This window comes from Phyllobates terribilis, unplaced genomic scaffold, assembly GCF_046119375.1.
Source record: "Phyllobates terribilis strain yellow unplaced genomic scaffold, ASM4611937v1 Scaffold_4__5_contigs__length_816908805, whole genome shotgun sequence".
NCBI lineage: Eukaryota > Metazoa > Chordata > Amphibia > Anura > Dendrobatidae > Phyllobates > Phyllobates terribilis.
Window position 1 is genome coordinate 251,645,068 of NW_027362764.1, and position 12,670 is coordinate 251,657,737.

Here is a 12,670-nt window from a genome sequence, read left to right on the forward strand (position 1 = left end):
CGCATATGACAGTATGGAAGGTGTGGGGCTCCGGCTGCCACAAGATGCGGCCCCCGCACCACTGGACACCTACAGTGCAGAACTCGGGAGACAGCATGGGGCTCGCAGCCGCCTCCGAACACTCTGTTCTTAACCCGCAGCATGTCCGGCACCCCATCCACATGTCCATCACACCGCAGTATCTCCGCGACCCCGCAGCATCTCAGTGACCCCACAGCATCTCAGGGACCCCGCAGCATCTCAGTCACCTCGCAGCATCTCCGGCCTCAGCCAGCAGGCAACCCTGGGACCCCGCTCTACCAACGCCGCCCCCCAAGTAAGCTGATTATAATATGCACTGGTTTATTAAAAAACATTTTTTTCCTATTTTCCTTCCCAAAATTTTGGGTGCGTGTTATAATCCGCAAAATACGGTATATTTCGTGTCGCCAGGTCCGTAAAATTCTGGTCAGAGTTGTGTTTTTTTTTATCACCACTATTCAACTTTAAGAATGCAATAAAAAGTGATCAATATGTCGTATGTACCCCAAACAGGTATCAATAAAACACTCAGCATGCCATCAAAACCATCGATGGAGAAATAAAAATTAAACTGATCTTGGAAAGTAAGGACATGAACACCTAATTTTGTTCTTACAAACTTCTGATTTTTTTTCTGTGGCAATTTCTACCACTGAATGAATGCTGTCAAAATAAAACCTCAAAAACCATGGCGGAATTGCATTTTTTTTTTTGAAAGTTTTACTGTACTTGAAATATTTTTCCTATTTTTCAGTACATTTAATGTTACAATTAATTGTATCATTCAAAATTACAGCTAGTCACGGAAAAAACAAGCCCTCATACAGCTAAGTTGAAGGAAAAATAAAAAAAAAAACGTATGGCTCTTGGAAGAAGGGTAGAAGAAAAGGCGAATTAACATTTCTATTACGGTATATTCATATTTTTGTAATTGCCGAAAATCTATTTACAAAGTCTAACTTTTGAGTTAAGTTTATGAAACAAAAAGTCAGCATTTGACATCAAAAGACAGAATTCTGAATTTTTTTATCTAATTTTCTATTTCAGATTCTATTCAGCCCCAGGTCTCTTCCATACAGAATGTGTAAAGGGGTTTATAATAGGATATTTGAAAAAAATTCCACACTTTAAATGTCATAAAATATTACAAATGACACACTTACCGATTAAGTACATGCCAATCCAATCTCCAGCATCCACTTCCTCCTTTATATCCCAATATATAACAAGATCTTGGGAGTGCCCTATAGCGTAGTAGGAGCTGCTGACCATAAGAGTGGACCGACTATCTGAAGTCACTAGGTCAGTGTCACTTGTGGACCGTGGTATAGTTACTCCTTCATGTGGACTGTTCCTGATATCCATGTTGTGAAATTGGTCAGGGTTGTAACTGTACCTCAGCGGTTCTTTGCATCGCCGCCTGTTTTGAGAGTTCCTCGATGGAGAAGCCATGGCAGCCAGGCCGAGGAACCTGTTTTGGTACAAATTCTGTAATACAAAATGTAAAAACAAGATTGAGAACTCTTACTGATTAAATCTGAAATGTATGTAATTTTCTGATATGTAAAATCACACGCTGATATATTAGTAGTATTTTTATATATTTATATATATTTTTATATATTATGCTTTAGCATCTAGCTAGAGTTCTAATGACAGTGGAATTGTATTACAGTAAACATAAGCAGTCATATTATTAGGTTGAAAAAAATAATAATATAAAAAAATACAAAGAACTGCATTGTGATTACCATATTTGTACTTGAAGTAATGTTTTTGACACTTTCTCCATTGTTAGGCCTCATTCAGACATCTGTTCTTCACATATGTGTCCTATTCAAGTTTTGCACTGATAAAACACGTTATGGGGCATGTTTTTTTTTTTAGACTATGTGTCTGCAAAAGTAATCATGGAGACTTGTCCTTTTTTAATCCAAATCACACATCAAAATTACCTATACAAGTCTATGTGTCCGTGAAAATGAATGACAACACACGGATGGAATCCTGGCATCAGTGTGTAATCCGTGTGCTGTCCATGATTAAAACGGCAATGGATAAGAGAAGCTTTGCAGTTTTATTTATTTATTTTTTGTTATATGTGAAAAATTACTGATGAAACACTGATGGTAGAAACTGTCACACTGACTAAACACCGATGAAACTCGGTTCTAAAACAATGATGAAACTCAGACTGTTTCAATTGGATAGGAAATAACTAGCTGATCAATGATGGTCTGACTGCTGGGACCTCCAGTGATCCCAAAATCAGGGTTCTTGAACCCTCGAGACCAATGCTCTACAGCTCCATGCTGAATGGAGCGGAGGTGTGTATACTTGGCCTCCCCTCTCATTTTCAATTTCACTGCCAGAAATTGCCAAATACAGCGCTCGGCTTTGTCCGATAGTCCCCTAGATAATGACTGGAGCATTCAAGACGAGGCTGCAGAGCACACGTCTCCAAGACCCCCAATCTTGGGATCGCTGGTGGAGTTCCAAGTGGTGAAACCACCATCGATCAGTAAGTTAAAATTCGTGATTTTGGGAATAACCCTGCAAATTAATTGAATTAACAGATGAATCACTTCTGAATTATAAAAGTATTTAACTAGATTTTTTTTAAGCAAATTCAGGTAAAGGACAACTAAAACCTCTATAAGGAAGACCTAAGTAACTTGGTCAGAGCCAAGGTCACAACATGTGAAAAATCTGCACATGGGACCAGAAAGTAAGCAGAGACACTATACAACTATAAGACTTGGGTCTTTTATTAGTGTGACGGGTAAGCACCAAGTGTCCCAAGTTTCACCTAGAGTATAGTTCAACAAACCCGCTGAATTTATCTTGGATCTGCTATGTGATGGGATATGTAATTTCTGCATCAGGAGGTAAGCGGCGCTAATGACATCCAACCAATATGTGCTTCCCAGGATGCATAAAGAGTCTAATGAATAGGACAGGTGCACAATACCTGCAGGTGACGCGCCCCCTGGGCCTATGCTGTGCTGCTGTGCAGGGGAAATACCCAGAGCCGGATCGCTGAGATGCTGGGGGTTGTAGTCTCCGTGTGGCGGTGACCCGGTCCGTGCCCAGGGTGGTCAAACCAGTGCCAGTCTATTTGTATTGTAATAAGTGTCCGACTACGCCACCCGTGGATTGCGGTCAGTGGGGACCGCCGCTGCGCTGCAGACCGCTGAGGCTGATGTTGTTTGCGCAGCTGAGTATGGGATGACTCCCCACGGGAGAAGTATTGCCTCAGGGCAGCTAATGTGGAAGACGATGGGAGTGATGGTGTGAGGGTCCCAGTGCTAATGGTGCAGGAGCGGCAAGGAACCACGGAGACGTGAGGTGCAGTTCAGGGTCTTTACTGATGGTACAAGGCAGACCCTCCCGGGAGTACTGGCTAGTATAAGGGCCTGGTCAGTCTGCGAGCAAGCAGGAGTTCCCCTGGCCAGGTGGAGTTGTAGGCCTCCCCGTTTATCTGCACTCTTCCTGGCTACCTTGCTGTCAGCGGTTACAAGTAGCCCACGTCCCTGAGTATACCGTGTGGTGCTCACCCGTATGGCTGGTGACTTGGGGCCTTCTGTTAGCCTCCGCTCCTGGATGGCGGCGCTGGTCCCTTCTTTGTGACTGAGCCTCCGGGCTTCTATGGCCAGAGGACCTGGAATCCCCTGCCGGCTGGTTTCTGCTGCTGGGTATAGATCAGTCCCCCACAGCCTCGGACTCCTGTGTCCGGTTTTAGTGTCTTCGTCCAGGGCGAACTCTGCTCAGCTCCAGCCCCTGGACTTCTGCTACTGCTCCTACAGAGCTCCTGTTCTTGCTTTCCCTGTGTCTGCAGCTTCACTCTAGGCTCTGCCTGCTCTGCTTGTTCTGCAGGCTCTGTCTGACTTAATCCCAGTTTATAAGGGCAGATTCCTCCCCTCCCAGGTCTGGGCGGGCAGTGTTGCATGTTTAGGGATCCTGACCAGAGAAACCTCCCACTTGCTCTCAGACATAATATCTCTATTACTGTGGCAACCAGACCCCTGGGGTGTCACACAGGCCCTACTCGTATCTTGGCAGGACATCATCAGTGTCGCTTACTTCCCATTGTGGAATTAATGGGTGCAGGAGCAACCAGTTAGGGTAAGGCCACACGGCACGGTTGTAATATAGTAATGATGCGGTCGATGTGGTAAAAAAAACAGTGTTGACTGAAAGGAGGCTTTGAATAAAAAACAGCGCTGTTTTTGACTGCAAGTTGTTTAGCAGGGTTTTTTCAACAGATGTTCTATGATGATCAAATAGACCTCATTAAGTTTGGGTCAAAGTTGTCAAAGCATGTTTTTTTTGTAAAAACCCCATGAGGCCAGCCACATGCAGTTTTTTACCACACTGACCGCATCCCGACACTGCGCCATATGGCATTACCCTTAACCTGTATTCTGTGAATTGTTTGAAACAACATTTAGGCTAAGGCCAAGTGCAGTCCAACACGGCATGCACTCTGTCCACAAACTAGCCTGGTTTTGTTTGCTTGTTGATAAGCAGAGACATTATTATGAGTGTTCCATATAGATTAATTTGGCCTATTAAATTTGGTTATACAGCGAAAATACACCCAGTCCAAACCATGCTTGTTTATGTAACAACTGCATGACATTTTAAGTGTTTCCACTGTACTGTGTGGCCTTACCCCTAGTAAAGTGGGTTTATCAGTAATGTAAGAACTGAGGAGTTGTCTGTTCTTGCAACTGACTGATTTCATTTTTCACTGCTTTCTGGCTGATTTTCCAATTTTCAAATTACATGGGTGCTCCAGGATTGTGATATTAATCACCTGTCCTTATGATAGATGATCAAAATGACATGGATGGGGCTGACAACCAGCACCAATACCGATCAGCTGTTATCAGTGCTGGGAGTGGCTGGATGCAAGCAATGCATGGACCCGCAACATCTCAGCTGTGATGATGACCTTTGTGCACAAAAAAGTTGAACTGTGTTTAAATACACATAATATATTATAGAAGAATGAATTTTAGTACCGAACTTACCCACGAGGACATATTTACTTGTATGTGTTTTTTTACATCATGTAAATTTAGTCCAAGCTAAAGGATTATCCCCCCAAAAAACAAGTTATCCCCTATGCATTGGGTAGGAAATAACTTGCTGTTCACTGGGGGTCAGACCAGTGGGACCCCCAGCAATCCTGAGATTGGTGCTTTACCACCCTGAGGACAAGATTCTGCAGCCTTGACCTGGATGGAATAGAAATGCGCATGTGCGGCCTCCATATCATTTGTTGTCTACGGGACTAGCCCAGTGCTGCACTTGGGGCTTGGCTGCAGGAAACATAGGGGATAAGTCTGGTGATATCACTGTAGCCAATCACACATCTACTGAGTACAAGTGATAAGAAATACACAATGCAATACCAAGGATTTAGACAACACATTGTTTTGATATTTTATTTGCATCACAAATGACCATGTTTGCTATATTGTTTCCATATTTTATATAATTCTCCAGAAGAATAATTTCGCTTTAGCTGAGGGAAAGGACAGTGAGAAAACAGATACCTTGAGTGGTGTGAAAATACAGAATGTCTTTATGTGTGAATTATGAAGCATGCTGATAAATTCTAGCTCAATGTGGGAACAAAAGTCCTTCCCTGGAGAGAATATATCCCATGCAGAGCACTGTCAGACATCGGAGGCCTGCTCCCTGGTCACAGGCCTCAGAGACTAAATAATAACAGCACCATCACAGAGTAAAATACTATCGCTGGTTTTCTGTCTGAACATCACAGATAAAGGACTTAAAGGCACATTTTTTGTATAAATAAGTGTGCCTTATCTAATAATATTCAAGGACAGTAGCACTTTTAGCCTCCAGTACCAGAATTTTTTATTTTTTTTGCTGGTTGAGCTACATTTTATGCAGGTATCATTTTTTTAAATGTTTACATTACTGTTTCATTTATATTCATTTTTATTTAGGCAAAAAAGCAGTCTTTCTTAAATTTTTGCTTATGTCACACATCAACCATTAAAAAGGTACTACAAATCTATGTTCCTGGTTGTTACAAAATATATGCATAATGTTTTTTTAACATTGCTTTTTTGTTAATATTATATGCTTCTTTTATTATATATTTGGCACACTGTGATTTCCATTCAGTTGCCTTACCATAGAAATAAATAACGCATCCTAAGACCCCCGCTCCCACCATCTGGGCCATGACTTGAGTTGGTTTTTCAAATTGTTACAATATTCATTAGAATTATGAGAATAATCAGCTATTATATACACATTGTACAGATTAAACTATTAACTTATTTGTCATCTTTATTCCACGGCCCCACTATCAGTATTCGGTCAGTATTTTTCTCAGGAGTGGGAGCCAAAACCTGGTGAGAAACAATCAGAGAAAAGTTATAATAGAAACAAGTCACCAATTCTGCATTTATCACCCACTCCTGATTTTGGCTCCCACTCCTGAGAAAAAATACTGACCAAATACTGATAGTGGGGCCGTGGCCTAAGAATACGACACTGAAAACCAGTAGTGGTGAACAGTAGATTTCAATTTACCAGTCGAATTCAGAGTATGGACTAGTTCATCTTGACGTTAGGCCACCAGGACAGATTCTTGCTGTGAAATTGCCTTTTTATAAGTCTATGTTTTAGAGCTCCTGTCACCACTCTCTTCTAGTGAAGTGCTTATTGTCAAACGAAATCCCAATTCATGAGGTTTGACAAGCACTATTATCTGGTGTGCGTGTCACACAATTCTTGACAGCTGATATGCAGGGAATAGGTGAAGAGTAGAACAGTCAGCAATAAAGAAGTCATAGTTACCAACTGTGGGTACTATCACTATAAGGCCAAATTCATATGTTCAGTATTTGTAATCCAAAACCAGGAGTGGGTGAAAAATACAGAAGTGGTGACGTGTTTCTATCATACTTTTTCATATTTTTGTAAGCCAAAACTCCTGGTTTTCGCTTACAAATACTGAGGTTAAAAACTGACCAAATACTGAACATGTGCACGTGGGGTGCCAAAACTTTTGCAGGATTAATATTGCTGACAAAACTACAAAGACCTTGACAGAACCCAAACACACATTTATGAGTCAATCGGTGCTTCATATTCCATTTTAATCAATTATACAATAGATTTCAGTGTTTGGAGCTTCTGTACAGTTGACAACATTTCTGGGGACATTCAAGCCTCGTCCAATCTCTCCTAGGAACATACCCACCACTCCTGGTAATGCCCCCTGTCCATCCCAAAATGCCTATGTTTGGGTGGAGTTTACATAAACCTCATCCCTGTTGGCCCAGGGAAATTCAGAACACTTGATGACTATGGAGTCTATCATAAACAGATGCCACAATACAGATGTGGACAAATTCTTAAGAGCCCATACATCGTAGATAGCTGTAGGCCAAATGTTAGTTCAACCTTCAACAATCTCCCCCAGATCTTACATATACATAAAAGTTCAGCGCCGTCAAGTGTTAATGCGTTTTCAATGGAGAAAGTGTCTCTAGGTAAGGGAAGAGTCAGGTGGAGTATAACTCTCTAGGTAAGGGAAGAGTCAGGTGGCGTATAACTAGGACGATGATCGCAACGCAATGTTTGAACTTCTTGGCAGCTCTCCCGACCAGATCGTGACAGCTGTATAGAAATACATGCTGTCATGTTCGGATCGGAAGAGCATTACGTTGTGATCCTCATCCGAGTTATACGGCCCTCCTACTCTTCCCTAAGACAAATGGACTAGGTGTTTACATTTCCGCTGTCAGTACAATATTGGGAGCCCCATATATATTAAACAGTAATCTGTTCCCACTGAGACAGATAAAGTTCGGTCAACTTTAGTCTAATGTGTATGGAGCCTTTACCCATGTACTGTCCATGACTCTTGTAGAATGCCTGGCATTCAGTGAAAGTAGCAAGTAACAATATACCGCAGCATTAATACACACTGAGCTCTAGAGGCTAGTATAGTTATTGACATATGGTATCGCTATTATTATGGTAGTTCATTACATATATTACGATACACTAACACATGTTCTGACGGAGACGTTACTGGCAGAAACCGATTTCTATTTCAGAGGTATACATCTATATTACCATTAAATTAAATTAGCCCCAATAAACACATTACTTGTAAAAACCCGAAACACAATCTTTATTTGTCAGTACAGAGAAGGAGAATTTGCTTTGTTACTAGAAGACTATACAGCACCAGCCTTGCCAGTAGAATCTCTAATTAAATCAGATGACTGCGTGCTACACTAATTAAGTACCAGAGTTTAATTTGATCTCTATTCAGCAGACCTCGAAGCACTTCTTACTCTACATAGCTAGACAGAGAGAAGGCTAAAATGGAAAATGTGCCCATACAATTATACAAGACGACGTGAAAGAGAGAACAAAATACTAATTATGAGCTTCAGCGGGGAATGCGGTGACAGGTGTGTGCAGATCCAATCCTATGGAACAATTCGTGTCCCTTAAGGCCATTTTAGTCATAGAGCTAATTTTCATTCTATATCTACTGTCCTTGCCGCATCTTTTAATCAAATGTATTACTCCCTTTTGTAGTGATAAAAGCTTTCAATAGTGTTCACTGAATATGATCTCCACAGAACTCAAGGTCATGTTCAGCGCATGTATTTTACTCATCCTTCTATATTAATCCTAAAAACTAATTACTGTAATTCACATAAATTATTAAAAAGCAGAATTCATTATGAAATCCTAACATGAATATGTTACAGGATCATCAAAAGAATGACAAACACTTGAATCCAAATGATTTTAAAGTTTTCTTATGACTTAAGTTGAGGTCTTCTAAATCTTCTTCTCCAAGATAGCTGATGGAGGCACTGAAGAGCAGACAAGAACTAAGATCTGCAGCACGGGCACCAGTCCAAGAAGAGCGTGGCTGCAAACTTGCCAAGATTGAGGGTCAAAAGTACATGTTTATAGACAAAAAATTGCTGAGCTCAAAGGGGATGTCGAGCTAGAAAAGTTTTACTTCATTTAAAGTGAAGATAGATGAATATAGTAAATATATTTGAAATGGATGTCAAATTAAATTGATTGACGTCATGAATATCAGATTGGTAAGGGCCCGACAACTGGCACAACCGCTGATCAGCTATTATTTGTTCTGGAAGTGTCCGGATGTGAATAGGATCTGAGGTGCAGTACTCAACGATACACTTGAATAGAACTACACACTGCAGCTTCATCTGATGATCACATTCAACCACCTACAGTGGTGGCCAAAAGTATTGGCACCCCTGCAATTCTGTCAGATAATACTCAGTTTCTTCCTGAAAATGATTGCAATCACAAATTCTTTGGTATTATTCTCTTCATTTAATTTGTCTTCAATGAAAAAACACAAAAAGAATTGTCCTAAAGCCAAATTGGATATAATTCCACACCAAACCTAAAAAAGGGGGTGAACAAAAGTATTGGCACTGTTTGAAAAATCATGTGATGCTTCTCTTATGTGTACCACATTGAGCATGGAGAAAAGAAAGAAGACCAAAGAACTGTCTGAGGACTTGAGAAACCAAATTATGAGGAAGCATGAGCAATCTCAAGGCTACAAGTCCATCTCCAAAGACCTGAATGTTCCTGTGTCTTCCGTGCACAGTGTCATCAAGAAGTTTAAAGCCCATGGCACTGTGGCTAACCTCCCTAGATGTGGACGGAAAAGAAAAATTGACGAGAGATTTCAACGCTAGATTGTGCGGATGGTGGATAAAGAACCTCGACTAACATCCAAACAAGTTCAAGCTGCCCTGCAGTCCGAGGGTACAACAGTGTCAACCCGTACTATCCGTCGGCGTCTGAATGAAAAGGGACTGTATGGTAGGATACCCAGGAAGACCCCACTTCTTACCCCGAGACATAAAAAAGCCAGGCTGGAGTTTGCCCAAACTTCCCTGAGAAAGCCTAAAACGTTTTGGAAGAATGTTCTCTGGTCAGATGAGACAAAAGTAGAGCTTTTTGGGAAAAAGCATCAACATAGAGTGTACAGGAAAAAAAAGAGGCATTCAAAGAAAAGAACACGGTCCCTACAGTCAAACATGGCGGAGGTTCCCTGATGTTTTGGGGTTGCTTTGCTGCCTCTGGCACTGGACTGCTTGACCGTGTGCATGGCATTATGAAGTCTGAAGACTACCAACAAATTTTGCAGCATAATGTAGGGCCCAGTGTGAGAAAGCTGGGTCTCCCTCAGAGGTCATGGGTCTTCCAGCAGGACAATGACCCAAAACACACTTCCAAAAGCACTATAAAATGGTGTGAGAGAAAGCACTGGAGACTTCTAAGGTGGCCAGCAATGAGTCCAGACCTGAATCCCATAGAACACCTGTGGAGAGATCTCAAAATGGCAGTTTGGAGAAGGCACCCTTCAAATATCAGGGACCTGGAGCAGTTTGCCAAAGAAAAATGGTCTACAATTCCAGCAGAGCATTGTAAGAAACTCATTGATGGTTACCGGAAGTGGTTGTTCGCAGTTATTTTGGCTAAAGGTTGTGCAACCAAGCATTAGGCTGATGGTGCCAATACTTTTGTCTGGCCCATTTTTGGAGTTTTGTGTGAAATGATCAATGATTTGATTTTTGCTTCATTGTCTTTTCTGTTTTTTCCTTGCAAGCAAATTAAATGAAGATGATAAGACCAAAGAATTTGTGATTGCAATCATTTTCAGGAAGAAACTGAGTATTATCTGACAGAATTGCAGGGGTGCCAATACTTTTGGCCACCACTGTATAAAGCTAATAAGAGCTGATCAATGGGGATACCAGGTGTAGGACTTCCCTGATCTGATATTCATGACCTATAGTAAGGATCTGTCATCAATATCATATGAGCAGACCATCCATTTAATGTAGAAAGCTGCTCCAATGTTGAGATTTCCATGCCAGCCACTCCACTTCTGACTTTGTTTCAAACCCCAAGAAAGCTTCCTCCCTCTCCCTGTGTCATGGTGTGCTTGAAGACAGCTAACTGGCTCATTTCTATAGCTAAGCCAGCCCCCTTCTCAGCATCAGTTACAGAAGAGGGGTCTGGCTTAGCTATTGAAATAAGTCCCCTGCAAGAAATATATTGGATTGGCACTAGAAGGAAAAGAAACTCTGTCCAGTGTTGAAAGAAAGCCAAAAGTGGAGCAGCCATCACTGGTTTCGCCACCTAGACAGCTTTTCCTCTTTAACCCTTTCGTGACAGAGCCCGTTTTCACCTTCCTGACCAGGCCAAATTTTTCAATTCTGACCAGTGTCACTTTATGTAATAACTTTGGAAAGCTTCAACATATCACAGTGATTCTGAGATAGTTTATTTTGTGATATATTATACTTCATGTTAGTGGTAAATTTAGGTTGATATTTTTTGCATTTATTTGTGAAAATAATGGAATTTTGGTGAAAATTTTGAAAAGTTTGCAATTTTCAAACTTAAATTTTATGCCCTTAAATCAGAGAGTTATGCCGCACAAAATAGTTAATAAATAACATTTGCCACATGTCTCTTTTATATCAGCATCATTTTTTAAACATATTTTTTTTTGTTAGCGAGTTAGAAGGGTTAAAAGTTTGTCAGCAACTTCTCATTTTTCCAAGAAGATTTACAAATCCAATTTTTTTAAGGGACCACATCACATTTGAAGTGACTTTGAGGGGCTATGTGACAGAAAATACCCAAAAAGAACACCATTTTAAAAACTGCACCTCTCAACGTGCTCAAAAACACATTCAAGAAGTTTTTTAATCCCTTTGGTGCTTCACAGGAATTAAAGCAATGAGGAAGGGAAAAATGAAAATTTAACTTTTTCCACCAAAAAATTTTACTTTAGTCCCAAATTTTGCATTTTCACACGGGTAACACAAGAAAATGGACCATACAATTTGTTGTGTTATTTCTCCTGAATACACCGATACCCGATATATGTTGGAAAACTACTGTTTGGGCGCACGGTAGGGCTCAGAAGGGAAGCAGCACCATTTGACTTTTGGAATGCAAAATTGGCTGGAATAGATAGCGGATACCAAGTCACATTTGCAGAGCCCCTGATGTGCCTAAACAGCAGAAACCCCCACAAGTGACCACATTTTCCTCAAGGAATTAATTTAGATGTGTGGTAAGCACCTGGAACCCACAAGTGCTAAACAAAATTTTATAACATTGAGCCATGAAAATAAAAAATTCCAATGTTTCCTACAAAAATGTTGCTTTAGCCCTAATTTTTTATTTTGAAGTGTAAACAGGAGAAAATGGACTGTACATTTTGTTGTGCAATTTCTCCTGAGTACAGAGAGTCCCCATATATGGTGGAAAACTACTGTTTGGGCGCATGCCAGGGCTTGGAAGTCAAGGAGCACCATTTGAATTTTGCAGAAAACTATTGTTTGCGTGCACGCCACGGGATGCCATTTTGGCTGGAATAGGTTGCGGGCGCCATGTCACATTTGAAGAGATCCTGACATGCCAAAACGCCTGAAACCCCCACAAGTGACCCCATTTTGGAAATTACACCTCAGGAGGAATTCATCTGGGGGTGTAGTGAGTATTTTTAACCTTCAGGCGATTCACAGAATTGTATAACATTCGGCTAAGTAAATGAAAT

General features: G+C 41.0%; 1 protein-coding gene across 3 annotated transcripts in view; it reads right to left on the bottom strand.

The window, feature by feature from the left end:
- HECW1 (HECT, C2 and WW domain containing E3 ubiquitin protein ligase 1) overlaps positions 1-12,670 on the bottom strand; it is a 499,703-nt gene that overhangs the window by 338,564 nt on the left and 148,469 nt on the right. For all 3 annotated transcript variants that reach the window (XM_073678211.1, XM_073678212.1, XM_073678213.1), the window contains one exon: positions 1,185-1,509. In XM_073678211.1, coding sequence (XP_073534312.1) covers positions 1,185-1,509 — 325 coding nt within the window. The remainder of the gene's footprint in view (positions 1-1,184; positions 1,510-12,670) is intronic.